Raw genomic sequence first — 27526 nt, forward strand, 5'->3', positions numbered from 1 at the left:
ACTAGCTTTGTTCGTAGTGATGCTTCCTAAAGCCCACTTTAACTTCATATTCCAGGATGTCTGGCTCTAGGTGAGTGATCACACCATCATAATTATGTGGGTCATGAAGGTCTTTTTTGTACAGTTCTTCTGTGTATTCTTGACACCTCTTCTTAATATCTTCTGCTTCTGTTAGGTCCATACCATTTCTGTCCTTTACTGAGCCCATCTTTGCATGCAATGTTCCCTTGGTATATCTAATTTCCGAGAGATGGAGCTAGAGCGCCTGAGACCTCCTTGCAGCGGCGGGACTTCCTCTGACTTAGTGGCAGACATCTTGTTTCGTTTTAACAACACTGAGCTTCTACATGTGCGAGGATCGGTGGTAAGACACTATAGTGATTGGAAGCGACTTGCTGATCAAACCTGGGGCCCGGCAGTGAAAGCACTGAGTCCTAATCACTGAACCGCCAGGGAATTCCCCAAACCTGTAAAAGAAGTGTTACTCCAGGCTGAAGGAAAATGATCCGAGATGGAAAGCTGGATTTGTACAAAGGAATGAAGGTTCCGGAGCAGTGAGTGGTGGCTGTGCAGCACTGCAGTGGCGAGGGGCGGCTGCCTGGAGCTGGAGCTGCTGAGAGGAGATATCCCACGTCCAGGGTCGGAGAAACCTCAGTAAGACGGTGGGTGCTGAGAGAGGGCATCAGAGGGCAGCAGACTGAAACCACAATCACAGAAAACTAACCAATCTAATCACATGGACCACAGCCTTGTCTAACTCAAAGAAACTATGAGCCATGTCATGTAGGGTCATGGTGGAGAGTTCTGACAGAATGTGGTCCACTGGAGAAGGGAATGGCAAACCACTTCAGTATTCTAACACCCCAAAAAGATGTCCTTTTCATTAGAGGGGACTGGAATGCAAAAGTAGGAAGTCAAGAAACACCTGGAATAACAGGCAAATTTGGCCTTGGAGTACAGAATGAAGCAGGGCAAAGGCTAATAGAGTTTTGCCAAGAGAACGCACTGGTCATAGCAAACACCCACTTCCAACAACACAAGAGAAGACTCTATACATGGACATCACCAGATGGTCAACACCAAAATCAGATTGATTATATTCTTTGCAGCCAAAGATGGAGAAGCTCTATACAGTCAGCAAAAACAAGACCAGTAACTGACTGTGGCTCAGATCATGAACTCCTTATTGCCAAATTCAGACTGAAATTGAAGAAAGTGGAGAAAACCACTAGACCATTCAGGTATGACCTAAATCAAATCCCTTAAAATTATACAGTGGAAGTGAGAAATAGATTTAAGGGACTAGATCTGAGAGACAGAGTACCTGATGAACTGTGGATGGAGGTTCATGACATTGTACAGGAGACAGGGATCAAGACCACCCCCAAGAAAAAGAAATGCAAAAAAGCAAAATGGCTCTCTGAGGCAGCCTTACAAATAGCTGTGAAAAGAAGAGAAGCAAAAAGCAAAGGAAATATATACCCATCTGAATGCAGAGTTCCAAAGAATAGCAAGGTGAGATAAGAAAGCCTTTCTCAGTGATCAGGGCTATAGTCCATGGGGTCGCAAAGAGTTTGACACAACTGAGCGACTAAGCACACAAGCATAGACACAGTATGATAAAGACAAAGTGCTAAGTACTTTTTAGTGTTGAGATGTATACTATTATTATTTTGCATTTAAAGATACTAGTGGATCCTCAAAAGGTTATCATAGCATACATCCTCAGCTTCGAAGAATTCATGATTGTCTGTCTTCTGTATGAAAAGAAACAGGACTTCATCCTCCCTGCCCCACCATCATATTTAATGCTGTATATCTTGATTTACTTATTTATTTTTAAAAGCTGTCAAATTAACACATTCCCATGGTTTAAGAAATCCAATGATGGAAAAGAGCATTAAAAAAAAAACCAAAAACAAAACACCAATGAAGATCTGTTCCACTCCTTCTATCTCCAGCTCCACTCACAACTTTGAGGGACTGTTTTAAATATTCCCGTTTGCTGTTTTTTTTTTTCTTTCCTGGTGTTAACATCCATAAGTGCAAGGCAGTGTTTTTCAAGATTTGGTTTACAAGGCACTAACTGTGGAAAATTCTGAAAGAGATGGGAATACCAGACCTGCCTCTGAGAAACCTGTATGCAGGTCAGGAAGCAACAGTTAGAACTGGACATGGAACAACAGACTAGTTCCAAATAGGAAAAGGAGTACGTCAAGGCTGTATATTGTCACCCTGCTATTTAACTTCTATTCAGAGTACATCATGAGAAACGCTGGGCTGGAAGAAGCACAAGCTGGAATCAGGACTGGTGGGAGAAATATCAGTAACCTCAGATATGCAGATGACACCACCTTTATGGCAGAAATTGAAGCCTCTTGATGAAAGTGAAAGAGGAGAGTAAAAAAGTTGGCTTAAAGCTCAACACTCAAAAAACTAAGATCACGGCATCTGGTCCCATCACTTCATGGGAAATAGATGGGGAAACAGTGGAAACAGTGTCAGACTTTCTTTTTTTGGGCTCCAAAATCACTGCAGATGGTGACTGCAGCCATGAAATTCAAAGATGCTTACTCCTTGGAAGGAAAGTTAAGATGAACCTAGATAGCATATTGAAAAGCAGAGATATTACTTTGCCAACAAATGTCCATCTAGTCAAGGCTATGGTTTTTCCTGTGGTCATGTATGGCCATGAGAGTTGGACTGTGAAGAAAGCTGAGCACTGAAGAATTGATGCTTTTGAACTGTGGTGTTGGAGAAGGCTCTTGAGACTCCCTTGGACTGCAAGGAGATCCAACCAGTCCATACTAAAGGAGACCAGTCCTGGGTGTTCATTGGAAGAACTGATGCTGAAGCTGAAACTCCAATACTTTGGCCACCTCATGCGAAGACTTGACTCATTAGAAAAGACCCTGATGCTGGGAGGGATTGCGGGCAAGGGGAGAAGGGGACGACAGAGGATGAGATGGCTGGATGGCATCACTGACTCGATGGGCATTGCCGGGAGCAGGAGCTCCGCCCATGGCAAAGGTCATGAGGAAGGAGCCTGGGCATAGGCAAAGGTGGGATCGAGCCTCAGGAGTCCCCCTGGAAATTCTCGAGCATCTACCCCCAAAACCAGAGTCTGCCTACTTTCTGCTTTGTGCTCTCACCTACACCTCTGACTTTACGGGGGGCTGTCCCCCACTACCTCTCTCTGAAAAAAAGAGTTAACTTACAGCTCCAGTTAATAAAGTTCCTGGGTGTGATAGTGTTTCAACCTACAAACTCCTTTGGAAGTCCTCTAGCCTGCCTGAATAGGTTTTTCCGGCCACATGTGATTGTTCAGAGCCTCCCAACTGTGAGAGGCATAAGATGTTCTAAACTGTCTAAATACAGATTCCTTTGAGCAGTCAAAAGATTGATTAGAAATTGTATTGGTGAAGGGTTTTTCACTTGTTGGGCCAATGTTTGCTGCTAAGTCTCCATATCCCTTACCTACTGTGTCCCTGGCAGTGTATTGATTAATATAATTGGTGTAAGTAGTAGCTTTAATGTTTGTAACCTTGGACCCTTGAGTTAATTCTTTTTCTTGTTGTAGCCCACCACACCTTTGCCCTATAGAAATGCAACTTTATCTAATGCTTTTGGAGGGTGGCACCTGACTAATCACCTTTAAAGAAAAATAAGTTTTCTGAAGAAAGGGTCTTAAAATGTTAACAGGCCTCCGGGCCAGAAGATGATGCAAATCACCTAAACTTTTGCATATGATAAGTTTGTAGGAAGAAAGCCTGGCTTACTGCATGACTCTACCCCTTCCCCCATTATCCTCTATGCATAACTTAAGGTATAAAAACTACTTTGGAAAATAAAGTGCGGGCCTTGTTCACCGAAACTTGGTCTCCCCATGTCGGTCTTTCTCTTACCTTCTGGCTGAATTATTCAGCCTCTTTTCTCCACTGAATTTCCTCACTGAGCTATCCTTATTTAACCACTCTTTATATCCTTAATTAACGTTTAATTAAGCAATTGTTTCCTGATCCTCGCCGACGCCGTCTCCGCTTCGAACTCCCTGGATCCACCGGGGCTGGACCTCGGCAGGACATGAGTCTGGGTGAACTCCAGGAGTAGGTGATGGACAGGGAGGCCTGGCATGCTGTGATTCATGGGGTCACAAAGAGTCAGACACAACTGAGCAGCTGGACTGAATTGAACCGTGAGCCATATGTTAAAGGATTTAGGGTGAAGTTGAATAAAAACTTTCATAGTTATTATTTTAATGTATATAATAAACAAGAACATCAAATATACATATTCACAAATACATTGTTAAAGATAAGGCTGAAATAAGTATATTTTAAAACTATGTTGATATGAAGAAAACCCTTAAGTAAAAAAATAATTCAGGTGGTATGTGGATATAGTAAAAATTGAAAAGGTGGTAGGAAAATGTCAGAAACCTGAGAAACAATGCTCTAATCATTATGCTTAATTTTCTATTTCTTTTTTATAATAAAATATTTATTTCCATATATTAAAGCTCAAGAGTGACTACACTAACAGGCATTATGAAATAGATATGCCTACTAGTAAAGAATGAATTTGTACACATATACAATGGGATATTATTACTCAGCCATAAAAAAGAATGAAATAATGCCATTTGTAGCAACATGGATGCAACTAGAGATTATCATACTAAGTGAAGTCAGAAAGAGAAAGACATATACTATATAATACCACCCACATGTGCCATCTAAACTATGGTACAAATAAACCTATCTGCAAACAGAAACAGACTCACAAACATCGAGAACAGACTTGAAGTTGCCAAAGGAGAGAGCACATGGGAGGGGAGGACTGGGAGTTTAGGATTAGCAGATATCAACTATTATATTTTATAGGATGGATAAACAACAAGGTCGTACTGTACAGCACAGGGAACTATATTCCATATCCTGTGGTAAACCATAATGGAAAAGAATATAAAAATAAAGACTGTCTATATGTATATAATGAGTCACTTTGCTGTACAGCAGAGATCAGCACAACGTTGTAAATCTTCTTTTTATATTTCAATAAAGAATGAGTTTTGACTTCAGAGGCAATGACTATATTGTACAGGATGAACGTAAAAATGAAAAAGTTGAGCATGGTAAATGCAAGAGTAAAATCACTATTAGCATATGAATTAACAGTCCAGACTGTTTGGTACAGAATAAGAGAAAGTATGAAATACCCTTAATGGGAACAGAGACAACAGACCAAGACCAATTACAGGCTATTACGGCAGATAAAAAGAGGAAGTGTGATCTTTGGATGAGCTATATGTCCTCAATAAAGCCCAGCAGGACATCTAAAATTCAGACTGAATCCAGGACAATTTTTCACTGTGTGGGACTGGCCCAAACACTGCAGGGTACCTGTTATCCCTGCCCTGTTGAGTAGATACCTGTAGCATCCTCCTATTATTGTGGCAGCCAGAATATTCCTGGTGAAAAAATCATAAGCCTGCTTCATACTTAAAATTCTAGATTAGTTTAAATTTCATTTATTTACTTAGGGACTTCTTCCCTGGTGGCTCAGAGGGTAAAGCGTCTGCCTGCATGGCAGGAGACCTGGGTTTGATCCCTGGGTCGGGAAGATTCCCCTGGAGAAGGAAAGGGCACCCCACTCTAGTACTCTTGTCTGGAAAATCCCATGGACGGAGAAGCCTGGTAGGCTACAGTCCATGGGGTCGCAAAGAGTCAGATACGACTGAGTGACTTCACTTTCACTTTCTTTCTTTCATACACAAGGTGAAGACTCAGCCATTTTATTTTCCCGTTTCCAGCGGAGTTCACCAGCACCACTGCTTATCAGCACCTAGTTCCACCATGTGAAGGCAGAGGAGTGGTGGCATGGGGTCAGTGGTCTAAAAGGAGACAGAGGTTGAATGGAGGAAAATAATGGAAGGAGGGTAGAAGTTCTCCTTGTTGAGGTTCGGGTGCATCTGAATGGGGTGAGAGCAGCAAGTGACTTCACAGTTGAGAGTTCAGTTGCACTGACCCTGTGGCTCTTTATGTAATACTTGAGACATCTACATCTTCCATATGACCATGGGCTGGGATTCCTGAAGTCTATAGTAGGGCTCATACAGGGGTCCCCCAGAGTCAGTCTGCAGTAGGGGCAATGCCATGCTTGGTTTGAAGGCTTCAGTCATACAATCGATTCAAGAAAATATGATGCCTTCCCTGAAAACAAAACCATGATCTCATTGGCTAAGGGATTCTTCCCTACTCTCTTGGATGACCCTCACTCCATTTAACATTTGTAAGCCATAGCCTTTCCCCTTCCTTGGCCTCCTGATGAAGGTGGCTGGCAGATCCTGTCATGCAGCATGTTTGACATCCCTGAACAGATCTGCTATTGGGGTGCTGATGTGGGAGCTCCTTGTCTGGAAGAATGAGGCTGTCAGTCAAGAAATGGAAAGGTTTCCCCCTAGCCAAAGGTCTTCTTCCTTGGCCCTGCCCATCCCGGAGTCTTTTCCATCTTCATAGACAAAAGAACTCTTAGTTAATTTGGGACACAAGAATTTTTTCCCCATCTCACAAGCAGGCTTAGAATCTTCTATGTGCAAAGCTGATTCTGCTATTTTCCAAACTGACTTTACCATTTTATACTCCTATCGGTAATATATGAGTTTCAATTTTTCCATATCCTTGTCAACACTTATTATTCTCTATCTTCTTAACTATAGCCCTCCTAGTGAGTGTGAAGTGGTATCTCATTGTTTGATTACTGAGCTGGTATGGCAGGATTGCAAGCATTCATGCAGTTGATTGGGTATACAAAACTTATTTTTATAAACTCACTCTTCTTTGCAGATGGGTTCTTGGATTTTCTTTAGGGGAAGAAAAATGTGCTATGTGTTTTCTTCAGCTTTACTATGAATAAAGTACATAGTTTGATCTTAGTTGGCCTATGGTTGAGGTGAGAATGTGGATACAGAAATTTCCTTCTCGAAGGTTTAGCACACAGTGGTGCACTCAATAAATATCAGCTCTGCTTTCAGTTCAGTTCAGTCACTCAGTCATGTCCGACTCCTCGCAACCCCATGGACTGCAGCACGCCAGGCCTCCCTGTCCACCACCATCTCCCGGAGTTCACCTAAACTCATGTCCATTGAGTTGGTGATGCCATCCAACCATCTCCTCCTCTGTTGACCCCTTCTCCTCCTGCTCTCAATCTTTCCCAGCAACAGGGTCTTTTCAAATGAGTCAGCTCTTCGCATCAGGTGGCCAAAGTTGTGGAGTTTCAGCTTCAACATCAGTCCTTCCAATGAACACCCAGGACTGATCTCCTTTAAATGGACTGGTTGGATCTCCTTGCAGTCCAAGGGACTCTCAAGAGTCTTCTCCAACACCACAGTTCAAAAGCATCAATTCTCTGGCACTCAGCTTTCTTTACAGTCCAACAGCTCTGCTTACTTCTATCATTTTTCCCTTTCTCCTTAGCAGGTTTCCATGTTCCACATTCATTAGTTTTCCCTGTTTCTATTTGTATCAAAATACTGTATTATATCCCATCTTTGCACGGTAATTATGTAAACAAATCCTTGTTCCAATTTTACTGTCTTCAAGAATAAAGACCTTAAAACCACAAGAAGGTTTAGAAGATCTGGAGTTTGAGGGGAAGACATAGTAGTCATCCTCAGACATCTATAGATTTATTCTTTGAGACTCCAGAGGGAAAAACAAAGGGCGAAGGATGAGAAGAAACAGAAGTTAGACTTGAGGAATAAATAATCAGTAGGGCTGCTCCAAATTTTAATGGAATGTCCTTGACACTGGAGATGTCCAAGTAATGACTGAAAAACTAGTTAGGATACTTTAGAAAAGATCTCAGAATTAAATAGAGGAGTAGAGATGAGGAACTGGTTTCATCTCTGATTCTATGATTTTAACAAAGTTCTAACGAGTTGGCAAACACTCATCTATGAACTGGAGAGTAACGAATTATGCTATATATGATTTTCAATAACTTTCTCATAATAATTCATAAAGTACCTTTAGAACTGGAACAAAGAAGTAGTCAAAATAATTAGGCAATCATGTTAATGAAAGACAACAATTACCTGTCTGAAAAAAGACTCTGGAAATAATTGTCCGACACAACGGGCAGGGAGTGCTGGCAGGATTGTCTTTGGCAAGCGTCCGTAAGCAGGGCTCACAGAAGATGTGGTGGCAAGGGTAACACATGTAGGGGTTGAAATAAACATCCAGACACACTGCACAGATGTAGCTCTCCTTTTCTTCTGCATATTCATTGTCATCATCTGTACTCATCTCATTATCCAAAGTCTGCAAAATATAAGCAAAAACAATTTCTCTTAGTTCAGTATGAGATTGATTTCCTTGAGAAACTGATTTCATACTTTGTTAAAGTGAATGAAAATATTTATGAGAAGCAGGTTTATCTGTTTTTGTGCATAATCAGTGACAGAAATGCTACCTTGCAAAGTGAGAAGAAACTAGAAACGTACATGAAAAACCCAGAAGTCTTAATTATTCATTTTAGCATTTTTATATAATGTTAAATGTTATAGTACCAAAAAACATTAAGTAAACCTTTATCTCTATTTAACCAGAACTAGTTAATTAAGTGTTAGGTCCCAGGATGACAGATTCCCCATCTATCCCACTCCCACCACAGCAAACAAGCTACTATCACAAGATCACCAGCCTTATATGGGCATTTGCACATGAATAGACCTGAGGGCTTCTGTTAGGTCCATACCATTTCTTATTATGCCCTTCTTGTGTCTCCTCTTCTTATTGTGCCCATCATTGCATGAAATGTTCCCTTGGTATCTCTAATTTTCTTGAAGAGATCTCTAGTCTTTCCCATTCTATTGTTTTCTTCTATTTCTTTGCATTGATCACTGAGGAAGGCTTTCTTATCTCTCCTTGCTATTCTTTGAAACTCTGCATTCAAATGGGTGTATCTTTCCTTTTCTCCTTTGTCTGAAGCTGAAACTCCAACACTTTGGCCACTTGATGCGAAGAACTGACTCATCTGAAAAGACCCTGATGCTGGGAAAGATTGAAGGAAGGAGGAAAGGGGGACGACAGAGGATGAGATGGTTGGATGGCATCACTGACTCAATGAACATGAGTTTGAGTAAGCTCCGGGAGCTGGTGATGGACAAGGAAGCCTGGCGTGCTGCAGTCCATGGGGTCGCAAAGAGCCGGACAGACTGAGTGACTGAACTGAACTGAGACCTGAGGGCAAGAGGAAGTCAAACTTCAGCTTCACACTACGCAGGTAGCATTCTTTATTCCACATTTTGCACCTTCCTGGACCTCAGAGACAATAAAAGGCCAAAGCCCAAGGTATGTCAGGAAAGAGATATTGCAAAGAAACTTGTAGTAATTCTGGGATCAGCCTTGCAGCTGGAAAATACTAGCCTGCTCCTCTCTCCCAAATGGAATAGTTAAGAAAGAGGCTATTAACAGTAGCTAGGAAAGAGGCACTCAGGTTAGCAGCACAGAGTCTGGTGGCACAATTCCTGTTACTTAACATCACAATGTCCTTATCTGTGAAGGTGCTATGTGAGAATTAAATGAGGTAATCCACATAAAGCATTGAGCACAGCACAGCCTGGCATATGACAAATATTCAATAAATATTATTCACAGCCATCCTTCCCTCCTACCTTTCTCACAGGCCCAATAGTTTTGGTTAGAGCCTTGGGAAATATTCCTTAAACAAGGCCTGGCCTCAGTCCACTGAGGCAAATGGTGATGATGCTTTTCTCCTCACTTTCATGAAAGTGAAAAATGGAGATCAACGATTAATATTTGAGTAGCCTTTGGGCTTTCTAAATATTTTTAGGTTACATGAAATGTAAAAGTTACAGAAAAGAGGCAAACAGAGCCTTGAAGATACAGAAAAGCCTTTCAACTGGATAAACTGTTACTTGATTTATCCAGATGGCCTTACTTCCTGTCAGCCTCCTTCTGCCCCCTGTAGGTAATTTCTCTCTTTATGAAGGACATATTCAAGTTGTTAGCTCATTTTTTTAATTGGCTTTCTGATTTTTCTTATATACTTGTAAGCATTTTTACTTAATCTGGTTACTTGTTGTTATTGGTTAAATGTGTTGCAAATTTTTTTCCTTTCTTCTGGTTTGCCTTTTCACACTTCTCTTGGTGTCTTTTGATGAAATGAAGTTCTTAATTTTAAAGAATATTTTTCCTTTATGGTTAGTAATTTTTGTGTCTTATATAAGAACACTTACCTTTTCCCAAGGTCATTAACAGAGTATTATTTTGCATTTAATAATATTTAATCATCTACCTGAAGTTGATTTTCAGTATGGTGTATATTAGGGGTAAATTTCATTATAATTTCTATGTACTTATTAATTGGTGTAACCCATTTATTTCAACGACCTTACTCTCCCTCCACTGTTCTAAAGTGCTGCATTGTTATTAAGAGGCCAAATATGTTGACTTCTATTTTGTTCCATTATGTTATTGTCTATTCCTAGACGCTTACTCCTTGGAAGGAAAGTTATGACCAACCTAGATAGCATATTCAAAAGCAGAGACATTACTTTGCCAACAAAGGTCCATCTAGTCAAGGCTATGATTTTTCCAGTGGTCACGTATGGATGTGAGAGTTGGACTGTGAAGAAAGCTGAGCGCCAAGGAATTGATGCTGTTGAATTGTGGTGATGGAGAAGACTCTTGAGAGTCCCTTGGACTGCAAGGAGATTCAATCAGTCCATTCTAAAGGAGATTGGTCCTGGGTGTTCTCTGGAAGGAATGATGCTAAAGCTGAAACTCCAGTACATGAGGTGGTATTGGCCACCTCATGTGAAGAGTTGACTCATTGGAAAAGACTCTGATGCTGGGAGGGATTGAGGGCAGGAGGAAAAGGGGACGACAGAGGATGAGATGGCTGGATGGCATCACCGACTCGATGGATGTGAGTCTGAGTGAACTCCGGGAGTTGGTGATGGACAGGGAGGCCTGGCGTGCTGTGATTCATGGGGTCGCAGAGAGTCGAACATGACTGAATGACTTTCACTTATTGTGGCCTTATAATAAGCCTCAATATCTGGTAAAGGAAATCCTTTCATCTTAAAGTCCTTTCTGCCAAACCTAGGATGCTTTCCTAACTTACCTTCATTACTCTTTCAGCAGCATTTCATAAGTAGACCAGGACCTCTTTTTTGCCACCTACTTGATGCTGCCTTCTTACATTTGGATGTAATTTGGATTACAATGCTCTATAGAACTCTGCAGGATCCAGTTCCAGCCTTCATTTTTATCCTCCATATTGAGCCACGTTCCAATTCACTGATCTTCTGGCTCAACAAACACATTGAACACTTTCTCACCATAAGGCCTTAAGACATGATGCTTTGTTTCTCTTAAAAAGTGCTTACTCCATTTGGATGATTACAAAATAAGATAAAATTCTCCTATCTCTCCATATACACCTATATGCATTTCATCGAGATGCAGAGATCAGTTTTCTACACTCTGAATTTGGGCTCTGCCATGTGACTTGCTTTGGTCAATGGAATGTAAGCAAATGTGATGCAAATAAAGGCTTAAAAAAAGCTTGTACACTGGAATAGTCCTCTCCTGCTGATCTTGGGAACTCACAAGTCCCAAGATGTGAACAAGCCGAGGCTAGCCTGCTGAATAGTAAGTGACATATGGTCCAGCTGCTTCCATTGTGTCTGCTGACAACAAGCCAACCATCGGACATGTGTGGGTACAGCCAATAATTGTCACCTAATTGCAAATGTACTGGTGAGCCCAGATGATATCATGTGGATTAGAGACAAACCATTATAGCTGAACGCCAGCCCCAACTGCCAACTCAGAAAATTGTGAGTGAATATAGGTTGTTGTTTTAAACAACTAAATTTGTTTTGTTACATAACAAAAATTAGTTGACACATTCTTGTCTATACATGGCTCAATTTACCTAATTTAAAAAATTTTAAATATCAACTTCTCCAAAGGATTTCACTGTTATTCTATCTAAAGTTGTTCTCTGTCACTACCACTTAGCTGCTTCCTCATAATTTTTATTTGCCTATTTTTCATTAAAATTTACTTTTTAAATGAAAAAGTAATTTTAAATTAAAAATAAATTTCTATTAAAATTTATTTTAAAATTTAAAATCTTCCCAACCTAGTGATCAAACTGAGGTCTCTTGCATTGTGGACAGATTCTTTACCATCTGAGCCACCAGGGAAGCCTGAGAATACTGGAATGGGTAATCTATCCCTTCTCTAAGGGAGTTTTCCAAGTCAGGAATCAAACCAGGGTCTCCTGCGCTGCAGGAAGATTCTTTACCAGCTGAGAAATATAAATCCCTCATTAAGAATCCAAACGGACTGCACACATAGAAGATGGATGATACTTAGCTGAGAGCAGTTCATGTAAAGAGACAGAGATTTTAACTGACTGGAAGCTCAACATATGATGCAGCTACTTAAAAAGTGGGTTGATGTTCCGACCACTTTATATGATCACACCATAACTGCAGCTACTTTGAGGGCCCCAGACAAACTATAGTTATCCACAGAAATACCCTGAAGGCCAGGGCAGCATGATTTCTGAAACTTTCTCATACAATGTGCTTTTAAAAGACTGAGGATATTCACTCAGAAAAATATTAACAGGAGACCAGATATTCAAGTATTTGTGAAAGAGAGATCATAATTTTTCTCTGTGTAGTTCCTATGATTAGATCCAAAAAGGAATGAAAGATATGAGAACGCCGACTAAAACAGAAAATAAAAGAAATATCTATTCATCAACCAAAGTGATATAACACCAGCATAAAGTGTTTAATCTTAAATAGTATGTTTGCCACAGAGCTAAACATTTACCTGATGTTTCCTACCAAATTGTTTGGGACTTAGAAATTCGGTGACCAAAGTTGTACGTATTAACTAACCTCTTCAGCACTAAACCCTTACAAAGTAGATACTATTGTTATCATCATTTTCCATATCAAAGGAAAGTGAAATATAGACAGCTCACTTATTGAAACTATGAGTGGAATTTCAACCCAGCCAATATGGATTTGAAGCAACACTCTATCACCACATTCTTAAGTGAGTTACTATACTTTGAATAGTCCCAGCAAATAATAAAAGTTAACTGATGATGATAATATATGTAAAGAGGAAATGAAATTTAGATTGGATTTATAGGGAAGTTAGAAATATCAAGACATCATCATCATAATCAACAAATGAATATAACAGGTGTTCAACTGTGCAACTGCTTTTGGCCCCATAGAAATTATCCTACAAAGTCAACCAAATATATTCAGTCTCTCATGTTCCTCTCCAGGGGCTTCAAGTCAAAGATAATGAGATAATAAATAGATAAATAATACAAACAACCTTTAAAAAGTATTCAAAAAATTAGGTCAAAATTTTTTGTTAATAATAAAGACAAAGCAGCAGTGACATTTAGTTTATTTACAATTATTGTGATTACTGTTATATTTGGTTTTATTTCTTGCCTTTTTTTTTTTTTTTTCAAAAAGTAACCGCACAATTGCACTCATCTCACATGCTAGTAAAGTAATGCTCAAAATTCTCCAAGCCAGGCTTCAGCAATATGTGAACCGTGAAATTCCTGATGTTCAAGCTGGTTTTACAAAAGGCAGAGGAACCAGAGATCAAATTGCCAACATCTGCTGGATCATGGAAAAAGCAAGAGAGTTACAGAAAAAAACATCTATTTCTGCTTTCTTGACTATGCCAAAGCCTTTGACTGTGTGGATCACAATAAACTGTGGAAAATTCTAAAAGAGATGGGAATACCAGACCACCTGACCTGCCTCTTGAGAAACCTGTATGCAGGTCAGGAAGCAACAGTTAGAACTGGACATGGAACAACAGACTGGTTCCAAATAGGAAAAGGAGTACGTTAAGGCTGTATATTGTCACCCTGCTTATTTAACTTATATGCAGAGTACATCATGAGAAGCGCTGGGCTGGAAGAAGCACAAGCTGGAATCAAGATTGCCTGGAGAAATATCAATAACCTCAGATATGCAGATGACATCACCCTTATGGTAGAAAGTGAAGAGGAACTAAAAAAGCCTCTTGATGAAAGTGAAAGAGGAGAGTGAAAAAGTTGGCTTAAAGCTCAACATTCAGAAAATGAAGATCATGGCATCCAGTCCCATCACTTCATGGGAAATAGATGGGGAAACAGTGGAAACAGTGTCAGACTTTCTTTTTTTGGGCTCCAAAATCACTGCAGATGGTGACTGCAGCCATGAAATTAAAAGACGCTTACTCCTTGGAAGGAAAGTTATGACCAACCTAGATAGCATATTCAAAAGCAGAGATATTACTTTACCAACAAAAGTCCATCTAATCAAGGCTATGGTTTTTCCAGTGGTCACATATAGATGTGAGAGTTGGACTGTGAAGAAAGCTGAGCGCCAAAGAATTGATGCTTTTGAAGTGTGGTGTTGGAGAAGACTCTTGAGAGTCCCTTGGACTGCACGGAGATCCAACCAGTCCATTCTGAAGGAGATCAGCCCTGGGATTTCTTTGGAGGGAATGATGCTGAAGCTGAAACTCCAGTACTTTGGCCACCTCATGCGAAGAGCTGACTCATTGGAAAAGACTCTGATGCTGGGAGGGATTGGGGGCAGGAGGAGAAGGGGACGACAGAGGATGAGATGGCTGGATAGCATCACTGACTCGATGGATGTGAGTCGGGGTGAACTCTGGGAGTTGGTGATGGACAGGGAGGCCTGGTGTGCTGCGATTCATGGGGTCGCAAAGAGTCAGACACGACTGAACAAGTGAACTGCAGTAGCTCATAGAGCTGTTAAAAGCATTAAGAGAATTAATATATACAAAGCATTCAGAACAGTACCTGGAATATAAAAAGTGCTATCCAAGTATTTGTTGCTATTAAATCCTGTCTCCTTTTTTCTAATAATTAATCTTAACTTTTAACACAAACAGTTGAAGTTTAACGTTAATAATCTCCCTTTTCCGAATGAGACCTATGAATTGAATGCATTTTAGTCCCCACTCAAAAACACAAATATAGCTCATATGTTATTGAGATTATCTGAATTTTATGTCTAAAATGTTAATTGCTTAAACATATTATGCCTCTACTTTGTCAGTACATTCTTTAAATCAATTAATCTATATTTAACTATGCTTTACTGTCTGCTTATTTTTATTCTTCAGCTTATTTAACACCGCATTCTTGTATCCCTTATTGTCCTCTCTCTTGAATTACATTTTTTGTTTTATTGTAATCTGTCCTTGATAATTTTTTTTTTTTTCAGGAAATGTATGTGAATGGTAAACTGTATGTTCTGGAAAGTTTGAAGTTTCCTCTGTATTCACGTTTGAATTTTATCTAAGTATAGTCCTAGATAACAACATATTTTCACTCAAAACTTTGGAGATAGAGAGAGGAGACCAAAAGCAGAGTAGGGAGACCTCATGCTCTACTTCTCCAGGGGCACACCACCAAAATTACAATTATTTGTAGAACAACTATTGATAAGGATGACCTGAAGACCAACAGAAAATATTTTTTAAGGGTTAAAAAAAGGAATCACAATGAGATGGGTAGGAGAGACAGAGATGCAATATAATCATGACCCACACCCTGGGGTAGGTGACCCATAGAGGGAAGAATAATTGCAGAGGTTCTTCCCAAGGTTCAAGGGATCCCAGCCTCACCTAGAGCTCCCCAGTCCTGGGTCCTGCATGGGGAAAGAAGCCTCCAGAATGTCTGGCTTTGAAAGCCAGTGGGATTTATATATAGGAGAGCTATAGGGTAGTAAGAAACAGAGATTATGCTCTTAAAGGGTGCACACAAATTCTCACTGGCTCTGAGACCCTGTACAGAGTAAGTAATTTGAAAGCAGACCAGATCAGACACATTTGCTGATCTTGGAGAGCCTCTCAAAGAGGTGGAGGCATCGAAGACCCTCCCTGGGAACACAGACACTGACAGCAACCATTTGGGGAGCTCCATCATGCTGGCAAGTAACATTTTGGAGTCCTCCCTCTAGCCACTGGCCCTGGGAACCAGCCCTTCTAACCTTCCAGTTGGTATCAGTTCTGGCAAACCCCAGGCAGAGGAGCCAGTCAAGAGGGGATCTAGCCCTGTCCACCAGCCCCAGGATCCCCCACAACCCTCAGCAAGCTTCCTTGGGACCTAACACTGCCCCAAAGTAGGCCAAGGCCAGCCCCAGAACCCCCAGGCCTGAAGTCAATTGCAGCAGGGCCCAGCCCCACCCATTAGCAGATTGGCACAAGCACCTAGACCTTTGGCACCTGCAGCTAGCTGTCCTTCAACCCAACTCTTTGGCCCTGCTCACAAATAGGCCATAATCAGCCCTGGGATTCCTGGGACCTATAACCAGTCATGCTAGGGCCTTACCCTGGTAACAAGCTCTGGTGACCAGAGGGAAGTGAGATGCTGGGCCCCATAAGAAATCTCCTACAAAAGGCCATTACTCTAAGATCAGGAAATGTAACCAACCTACCTAATACCTACAAATAAATGCAAGACTGAGACAAAATGAGGTTAAAAAAGGGTTAAATGAAGGAATGAAAACTCTAGGTGAAGAAAAAAATGAAATGGAGATAAGTAGTCTACCTAATAAAAGGTCAAAGTAATGATCATAAAAATGCTCAACTAACTTGTTGAAGACTGGATGAACACAGAAGTTTAACAAAGCATTAGAAAATACACTAGAATTAACTGACAGTGGATTAGATGAAGCAGAAGAACAGATCAGTGAGCTGGAAGATTGGTGGAAACCACTGAAGCCAAAAAGAATAAAGAATAAAAAAGAAATGACATTTTAAGAGACCTCTGGAAAGACATCAAGCATACTAACATTCATATTATAGAGATCCTAGAAGCATAAGGGAAGGAGAAAGGAGTAGAGAACATATATGAGATACAATAGTTAAAAACAAACAAACAAACAAAAACAAACCCTAACCTGGGAAAGGAAACAGACATTCAGGTCTAGGAAGCACAGACAGTCTCAAACAAGATCAACTGAAAGAGGACCACACCAAGACACATTGTAATTAAAATGGCAAAAATTAAGGATAAAAAGAGAATATGAAAAAATGGCAAGGGAAAAGCAATAAGTTACTTTTACTGGAACTCCCATAAGGCTACCAGCTGACTTCAGAGTAACTCTGCAGGCCAGAAGGAAGTAGCATAATATATTTAAAATATTATACAAAGACACAGTACATAATGATAAAGGAATCAATTCAACAAAAACATATAACAATTGTAAATACATAAACACCCAACCTAAGAGTACTTAATACAGCAAATATTACCAACCACAAATAGAGAAAGTGACATTAATACAATAATAGTAGAGGACTTTCATATCCCAATTACATCAATAGATTATCCAATTAGAATCAAAGAGGAAACACTGAGCTTAAATGACATATTAATCAGATAGATTTAATAGCCATATACAGAGCATTCCATTCAAAAGCAGCAAAATATACACTCTTTTCAAGTGCACATTCTCTGGGATAGATCACATGCTAGGCCACAAACAAGTCACAGTAAATTTTAGAAGACTGAAATTATATCAGGCATTTTTTTTGAACACAAAAGTATAAGTCTAGAAACTAACCATAAAACAAAAATTGTAAAAACACAAGCACATGGATGTTAAACAATGTGCTACTAAACAACCAGTGGGTCACTGACAAAATTAAAGATAAAAGGAAAAAAAATACCTGGAGACAAATGAAAACAAATACATAAGTAGCCAAGATTCATGAGATATAGCCAACCAGTCCTAAAAGAGGCATTTATAGCAATACAAATCTACCTCAGAAAAGAAAAAGAAGAAAAAGAAGACTAACCATATGCTTAGAGGCTCTAGAAAAAGAAAAACAAAACACAAAGGGAGAAGAAGGAAATATGGAAGGTCAGAGTAGACATAAATGAAACAGAGGCCAGAAAAATAAAAAGGAAAGATCCATGAAGCTGAGAGCAGGTTCTTTGGAAAGATAACAATAATTGATAAACCTTTAGTCAGACTCATCTTGAAAAAAAGAGGAAAGACCCAAATAAAATCACAAATGAAAAGGGAAAATTATGATCAATACCATAGAAATACAAAAGATTATAAGAGACTACACAAAAAATTACATGCCAATAGAATGAGCAACCTAGAAGAAATAGATAAATTTGTAGAAATATACAAAATATGAACAGGCCCTTTTCAATAATGAACTTAAATCAGTGATGATAATTAAAAAACTCCCCCAAACAAAAGTTCAGGACCAGACAACTTCACAGTTAAGTTCAAACATTTAAAGAATGGTTAACGCCAATCTTTCTCCAATTATTCCCAAAAATTGAAGAGGAAGAAACATTTATGAAATCATCAATCTGTATCAAAACCAGACAAAGACACCAAAAACAGAGAAAATTGCAGGCCACTATCACTGATGAACAGAGATGCAAAACATCCTCAACAGAACATAAGCACTTCAAATTCAACAACATATTAAAAGAATCATCAAAGATTGAGGGCAAAGAGGAGAAAAGGGTGACAGAGGATAAGATGGTTGGATGCCATCACTGACTCAATGGACATGAGTTTGAGCAAACTCCAGGAGATAGTGAAGAACAGGGAAGCCTGGCATGCTGCAGTTCATGGAGTCACAGAGAGTCGGACATGACTTAGCAACTGAACAACAATACCATGATCAAGTGGAATTTATCCCAGGGAAACAAGGACAGCATAATATCCACACATCAGTGTGATATACCACCTAATAAACTAAAGAATAAAAACCATATGACAATCTCAACAGATGCAGAAAAAGATTGTGGCAAAATCCAACATCTATTTATAATGAAAGCTCTTTAGAATTGGATACAGAGGAAATATATCTCAATATAATAAAGGTCATATATGATATGCCTACTGCTAACATCATACTCAATGATGAAAAGTTTAAAGTATTTCTTTTAAGATTGGGAACAAGACAAGGATACCCACATTCCAAAGAAGACACACAGATGGATGACAGACACATAATCATCAGTGAAATACAAATCAAAATTTAATGAGATCACCTCACACTTGTCAGAATAATTATTATCAAAAAGATTATAACAAGTGTTGGTGAGGATATGGAAAAAAGGGAAGTCTCGTGCACTGTTGGTGGGATTGTAACTGGTGCAGATGCTATGGAAGAGAGAACAAAGGTTCCTCAAAAAATTAAAAATAAAGCTATGATCCAGCAATTCTACTTCTGGGTAGCTTTCCAAAGGAAACCAAAACACTAAGTTTGTACTGTTTTCAGGAAACACAAAAGTACTTTAGGAAACACTAAAACACTTTGAGGAAAAGATATACGCACCCCTGTATTCACTGCAGCATTATTCGTAATAGCCAAGATATGGAAGCAACCTAAGTGCCCATCAATAGATGAATATAAATGTGGTACATATATACCAAATTAAGTATTAATCAGCCATAAAAAAATGAAATCTTTCCATTTGTGACAACATGAATGAACCTAAAGAGTATTTTGCTGAGTGAAATAAGTCAGATAGAGAAAGATAAATATTGTATGAATTCACTTATATGTGAAGTGTAAAAAACAAAACAAAACAAAAAACCAAATGAACAAATAAAACAGAAACTGAGTCACCGATACAGAGTACAAACAAATGGTTTATCAGTGGGGCAAGGGGTGGGGAAGAGTGAAATAAGGTGAGGGAAAACGAAGAGGTAAAAAATTCCAGTCACAGAGTAAACAAGTCATGGGAATGAAAAGTAAAGTATGGGGAAAACAGTCAATAATAATGTAACATCTTTGTATGGTGACAGGTGGTTACTAGATTTACACTTGTGATCATTTTGTTCTGTATAGAAATATCTAATCACTAGATAAACGTGGTCAAAAGGTACAAACTTATAAGATACGTTAAGTACCAAAGAGATAATGGACAACATCATTAATATACTTAACACTGATGTATGTTACATATGAAAGTTGTTAAGAGAGTTAATCTTAAGAAGTCTCATCACAAAATATATTCTTTTCTTTCATTTTATATCTAGATAGTATCATGGATATTCATAAAACTCCTTGTGGTAATCATTTTATGATGTTTGTGAGTCAAATAATACTGTTGTATACTTAATCTTTTACAGTACTGTATATCAATTATATTTAAACAAAAATGGAAGGGGAAAAAAAAGACATGCCTCAAAATCTTTAAAGTACTGGGTTAAAAAAACACAACTATCTACCTGAACATCTACCTGTATCTGGTGAGCATATTTAATATCTTTCAAAAGTAAAGAGGACTTAAAATTCAAAAAAGGAAGATTGATCCACTGTTTCATACCATCTATCACTGAATATGAAAAACATGTCTATCTTATTGCTGGAAGTCTTACAACCTTTTCATCCTTAGATTTGAAAAATTTTACTAGTTAGGTATCCTTATAGTCACTTCTATTCAGTACTCAGTAGTCTTTTTCAATCTGAAGGACTATGTCTTTCTGCAGTCCAGCAGAAATTTCATTTTTCCCTAATCAATCACCACTATTTTCTCTGTTCCTACTTTTTTACTTCTCAATATACACAAATTAGACCCCTTGGATCTATTTTCCATGCTCAATTTTGTGTTCCATTTCTTTTCTTCTTTTTTTTTTAATTTTATTTTATTTTTAAACTTTAAAATATTGTATTAGTTTTGCCAAATATCAAAATGAATCCGCCACAGGTATACCTGTGTTCCCCATCCTGAACCCTCCTCCCTTCTCCCTCCCCATACCCTCCCTCTGGGTCATCCCAGTGCACCAGCCCCAAGCATCCAGTATCGTGTATCAAACCTGGACTGGCGACTCGTTTCGTACATGATATTATACATGTTTCAATGCCATTCTCCCAAATCTCCCCACCCTCTCCCTCTCCCACAGAGTCCATAAGACTGATCTATACATCAGTGTCTCTTTTGCTGTCTCGTACACAGGGTTATTGTTACCATCTTTCTAAATTCCATATATATGCGTTAGTATACTGTATTGGTGTTTTTCTTTCTGGCTTACTTCACTCTGTATAATAGGTTCCAGTTTCATCCATCTCATTAGAACTGATTCAAATGTATTCTTTTTAATGGCTGAGTTATACTCCATTCTTATCTCTTTATGTTATGCTATGTTCAGGAAAGTTCCTCAGCAGTATTTTTCAAGATACAAAATCGTTCAATTTTTGACTTAACAAATGTTTACTGAGTGCCTGCTGAGGACTGCACACCGTTCCAGGTGCTGGTTATAAATCAGTGAACATAATATAAGATACATCTCTTCAGGACACTTGCTTTCAAGGCTTATGTTTTATGTCATTCTGTTATACAGCTTTCATGCTATTTTTTTTATTTTAGAAGTCACATTTCAATTTTCATGAATCATTTCTTATCCTCTTAGTGTTCATTTGCTTAATAGTAGGCTATTGTTTCTCTCAAGACATATCTTCTTTGCTATCATAAAATAATAACTATTAATAAAATTTTATATTTTGTTTATAAAATATTATAAACAAAATGTAATATTTTTTTTTGTTTTCTGGATAAATCTATCTCCTGTGGGATCAGTTTTTATGTTTATCTTTCATATTATTTGTGTTTCTTAAAAGTCAAGACAGTACATCTTCATAGCAGAGACAGAGTAGTTTTAGGTTTACATAAAAATTATATAGGAAATAGAGAATTTCCATATATCCCCTCCTACTACACACATACACACACATGCATTATTGTGGTACAATTTTACAAAAGAACTCATATTGATATATTACCATTAAATGAAGTTCACAGTTTACCTTAGGGTCCATTCCTGGTTTTGCATTCTTTGGGTTCTGATTAACGCATAACGTCTTATACCCACAATTACAGTATCGTACAGAATAGTTCCACTGCCCTAAACTCACTGGCTCTATTCATTCCTCTCTCCCTCTCCCACAAGCCCTGTCAATCACTGATCTGTGTGTTGTTTTCTTTTCCAAAGTGTCATGGGGCAGGAATTTTACAGGATGTAGCCTTCTTTTCAGACTGGCTTCTTTCACTTTACAATATGCATTCAAAGCGCCTCATAATTGAGTTTTGATCTTGAAATTATGCCAGGTCTCTAATGAGAACTGTTCTTAATTCTATATGATTTTCCTTGCTTGGGCTTAAAAAATAAACCACTGATTTGTTTCATTTTCTAAAGAAATACAAACCCAATTGCTTTCTACCTTTTAGAAATTCTGAAAAGATTTTGGTTTAATGATGGAATGCTCTCTTATTTTCTAGCATTGTTATATATCTGTATTCTTTAAAAATAAACCTTTTCTATAATTCTGCTTTATTTAATAGTATCAGTTGAAATTAATACATTTTTCTTTTACTAAAAATTGTAAGTGGTAAATACAATTAAAATAAGTTAAAAGTTATACCTCATTTTATTGTATATATGTATATGTATGTGTGTTGCTGCTGCTGCTAAGTCGCTTCAGTCGTGTCCGACTCTGTGCAACCCCACAGACGGCAGCCCACCAGGCTCCGCCATCCCTGGGATTCTCCAAGCAAGAGCACTTGAGTGGGTTTCCATTTCCTTCTCCAATGCATGAAAAAGTGAAAGTGAAGTTGCTCAGTCATGTCCGACTTTTAGCGACCCCATGGACTGCAGCCCACCAGGCTCCTGTGTCCATGGGATTCTCCAGGCAAGAGTACTGGAGTGGGTTGCCATTGCCTTCTCCATGTATGTGTGTATTTTCCCCCATTCGGGAGACAAAGCCAATTTCTGTTAAGAATGACCTCTACGAAGCAAGAAAAACACAAATTTTTATTAAATATCCACCACTGAAAATGTATCTTTTAATATTACATGTGACAAAAATAGGAAGTACATACAAAACATTTCTGCTGCATACCAAAAGCATAATGGTTATTTTGAGAAAAAGTTCCTTTGTAATTGTTTGCGTTGTGAACTGAACTAGCTGCTTTTACCACAAAATACCATTTTTATGTAAAAGAACAACTGTCAAAGTAATTATTCAGATTTGGTTACTTGGCAGACATTTTCACAAAAATGAACAAAGTAAATCTGTCACTTCAAGAAAAACAACTGACAGTATTTGTTGGCAATCAAAATGATGAAATTTGAGATTCAAGTAAAAATCAGAATTTTGGAAAACCTGTATTTGCTTATAGTTTCTAAATACTTGAAGCCTTTCCTGAAGAGACTAATGGTGATATTAACAATTTTTTTATATTGCATAATGAAATACATCAGTGTTTAGGAAAGTTGCATAATTCAGCTAACCATTAGTTGTGAGATGTTCAATGCATGATAATATAAAATCATCCATAAGTAAATGAACCAAAGTGCATGACAGACCAACAGATTTTACTGTAAGAGTACTTAAAGTTCACATCAATAGTTAGATTCCACATTAATCTAGCCTTTAATAATTTACACTTGTCAAGTTCTGGTGTAGTATCAAAGACAACCATCCAAAATTATCTTGAAAAGCTACTATAATATATTCCATTTTCTAACTACCTATCTAGCTGGGTTTTCTTAATATTAGTCAACCAAAAAATATTAATACATGGCAACAGTTGGGATGCAAAAGCAGATATGTGGATACATCTGTCTTCTACTAAGCCAAATGTTAAAGAGACTTGCAAAAGTGTAATATGATGTCATTCTCAAAATTTTTGTTCTATAATAGGATTATTTTTCATAAAATATTATTTTAACAAGTAATGGTTTATCTTCATGTGAATTAATAAAAAAATATTTTAAAATTTTCTCAGTTATACCCAAAAAATATGTCCTTTTCATCACAGGGGACTGGAATGCAACAGTAGGAAGTCAAGAGATACCTGGAGTAACAGGCAAACTTCAACTTGGAGTACAAAATGAAGCAGGGCAAAGGCTTACAGAGTTTTGCCAAGAGAATGCACTGGTCATAGCAAACACCCTCTTCCAACAACACAAGAGAAGACTCTACACATGGACATCACCAGATGGTCAATACTGAAATCAGACTGATTATCTTCTTTGCAGCCAAAGCTGGAGAAGTTCTATACAGGTCAGCAAAAACAAGACTGGGAGCTGACTGTGGCTAAGTTCATGAACTCCTCATTGCAAAATTCAGACTTAAAGAAAGTAGGGAAAACCACTAGACTATTCAGGTATGACCTAAATCAAATCCCTTATGATTATTCAGTGAAAGTGAGACATAGATTCAAGGGATTAGATCTGATAGTCAGAGTACCTGAAGAACTATGAACAGAGGTTCGTGACATTGTACAGGAGGCAGGGATCTAAACCATCCCCAAGAAAAAGAAAGGCAAAAAAGGCAAAATGGTTGTCTGAGGAGGCCTTACAAATAGCTGAGAAAAGAAGAGAAGTTAAAGGAAAAGGAGAAAAGGAAAGATATACCCATTTCAATACAGAGTTCCAAAGAATAGCAAGGAGAGATAAGAAAGCTTTCCTAAGTATCAATGCAAAGAAATGGAGGAAAACAACAGAATGGGAAAGACTAGAGATATCTTCAAGAAAATTAGAAATACTAAGGGAATATTTCATGCAAAGATAGGCAAAATAAAGGACAGAAACAGTATGGACCTAACAGAAGCAGAAGATATTAAGAAGAAGTGGCAAGAATACAGAGAAGAACTGTACAAAAAAGATCTTCACAACCCAGATAATCACGATGGTGTGATCACTCACCTAGAGCCAGATATCCTGGAATGTGAACCCAAGTGGGCCTTAGGAAGCATCACTATGAACAAAGCTAGTGGAGGTGATACAATTCCAGCTGAACAATTTCAAATCCTAAAAGATGATGCTGTGAAAGTGCTGCACTGAATATGCCAGCAAATTTGGAAAACACAGCAGTGCCCACAGGACTGGAAAAGGTCAGGTTTCATTCCAATCTCAAAGAAAGGCAATGCCAAAGAATGCTCAAACTAACGCACAATTGCTTTCATGTCACATGCTAGTAAAATAATGCTCAAAATTCTTCAAGCCAGGCTTCAACAGTACATGAACTGTGAACTTCCAGATGTTCAAGCTGGATTTAGAAAAGGCAGAGGAACCAGAAATCAAATTGCCAACATCCGCTGGATCATCGAAAAAGTAAGAGAATTCCAGAAAAACATCTACTTCTGCTTTCTTGATTACACCAAAGCCTTTGACTGTGTAGATCACAACAAACTGGAAAATTCTTCAAGAAATGGGAATACCACACCACCTTACATGTCGCCTGAGAAACCTGTATGCAGGTCAAGAAGCAATAGTTAAAACCAGGCATGGAACAACGAACTGGTTCCAAATTGGGAAAGGAGTACGTCAAGGCTGTACATTGTCACCCTGCTTATTTAACTTATATGCAGAGTACATCATGTGAAATGCTGGGCTGGTTGAAGCACAAGCTGGCATCAAGACTGCTGGGGAAATATCAATAACCTCAGATACTCAGATGACACCACCCTTATGGTAGAAAGTGAAGAGGAACTAAAGAGCCTCTTGATGAAAGTAAAAGAGGAGAGTGAAAAAGCTGACTTAAAACTCAACATTCAAAAAACTAAGATCATGGCGTCCGATCCCATCACTTCATGGCAAATAGATGGGCAAACAGATACAGTGACAGACCTTCATTTCTTGGGCTTGAAAATCACTGTACATGGTGACTGCAGCCATGAAAGTAAAAGACACTTGCTCCTCAGAAGAAAAGCTATGATCAACTTAGCATATTAAAAAGCAGAGACATTACTTGGCCAACAAAGGTCCATCTCATCAGAGCTATGGTTTTTCCAGGAGTCATGTATGGATGTGAGAGTTGGACTATAAAGAAAGCTGAGCACTGAAGAATTGATGCTTTTGAACTATGGTGTTGGAGAAGACTCTTGAGAGTCCCTTGGAGTGTAAGATCAAACCAGCCAATCCTAAAGGAAATCAATCCTGAATATTCATAGGAAGGGTTGATGCTGAAGCTGAAACTCCAATACTTTGGCCACCTGATGCGAAGAACTGACTCACTGGGAAAGACCCTGATTCTGAGAAAGATTAAAGGCAGGAGGAGAAGGGGATGACAGAGGATGAGATGGTTGGATGGCATCACCAACTTGATGGACATGAGTTTGAGCAAGCTCTGGGAGTTGGTGATGGACAGGGAAGCCTCTTGTGCTGCAGTCCACAGAATCACAAAGAGTCAGACATCACTCAGCAACTGAATAGATAGAAAATTTTCATAATCCATATATACAAAAGCTTTTGGAGTTCTCAATAATTTTTAAGATTTTAAAGGGATCTCAAGCTTAAAAAATGTGAGGCAGATATATTGGGAAATAGCAAGCAAAGGTGACTGGGCCCCTAGGCATATATTAGATATTGAATATATGTAGGAATTTATTGAATTGGCACTTTTGTGAATAAGCTTATCAGTGATAATACTAAACAATATAATTTAGGTAGAAAATGCAATATGGGTTGTAAATTATGGTAAGTTCTCGTCTATATAGGATCCAGAGAAATAAAAGTTCAGAGACATAGGATAAAAAAATGCTAGCATATGTAGTTTTTAGAGAGGAGGACAGGGAATGAAAAATATATAGTACTTATTTCAAAAAGCCATACCTAGATATATGTTTCAACAGATATTTTATAAATTTTATTAATTTTATAGTTCTATTAGATAGTAAATCATTTAAAATGAAAAGTGTTACCATTATACTACCTCTATAGTATCAAGGAAAGATGAAATAATCTTCAGTGCAATTTTAGTTATATTTTTACATTATTTAAAAATTGGTGATTCATATGGGTTGCTTAATATAAATATTCAACTAATCAGAATATCTCATTAATAGGCCATTCTTGATAGACTGTAAATTACTGTTTCAGAATTTTTTTTACATCAGCATTTTGTAAGACAGAAATACAGCTTTAGATCAGAGTTAGGTCTAGGAATCTATGTCAAAAGAATCTAAGTGCTCATTCTAATTAAAAAACAAAACCAAAATAAAATCCCACAATCTAGAATGTGTGTTCATAGTTAGTAGTTACAAAAGAAGAAACAGACTAAGTCCATGCAGACTATGATTAAAAAAAGAGCTGCGCAATACAAAAGCTTGATTGGGAATTTCTCAATATTAATTCCTGTATTTACGATATACCCAAGAGAAGGAAAGGACTAACTGAAGCCTTTACATGCCTCTGAGTGGTTCACCAGTGCTGGTTTACAGTATTCTTTTCCCCAGTCACCATCACACTTCTCTGGGTGTTTGCAGGTTAACACAATTCTCAACATTATTGTCCAGGCCATAGGACAGAGTTATTCAGAGGCCATTTATTCTTTATGCTGCTTGATTATCACTCTATGTAGTGATAAAACTGCCCCCTATTGAGACATATATGTGAAATAGAAAGTTCTAAAGAAAGATATACCTATAATTG

General features: G+C 38.3%; 1 protein-coding gene across 5 annotated transcripts in view; it reads right to left on the bottom strand.

Annotated features, from left to right (window-relative positions):
* RNF180 (ring finger protein 180) overlaps window positions 1–27526 on the bottom strand; it is a 283023-nt gene that overhangs the window by 65898 nt on the left and 189599 nt on the right. For all 5 annotated transcript variants that reach the window (XM_024981360.2, XM_024981359.1, XM_059878771.1 and 2 more), the window contains one exon: window positions 8096–8321. In XM_024981360.2, the coding sequence (XP_024837128.1) occupies window positions 8096–8321 (226 nt within the window). The remainder of the gene's footprint in view (window positions 1–8095; window positions 8322–27526) is intronic.

This window comes from Bos taurus, chromosome 20 (genome assembly GCF_002263795.3).
Source record: "Bos taurus isolate L1 Dominette 01449 registration number 42190680 breed Hereford chromosome 20, ARS-UCD2.0, whole genome shotgun sequence".
NCBI classification, from domain to species: Eukaryota; Metazoa; Chordata; class Mammalia; order Artiodactyla; family Bovidae; genus Bos; species Bos taurus.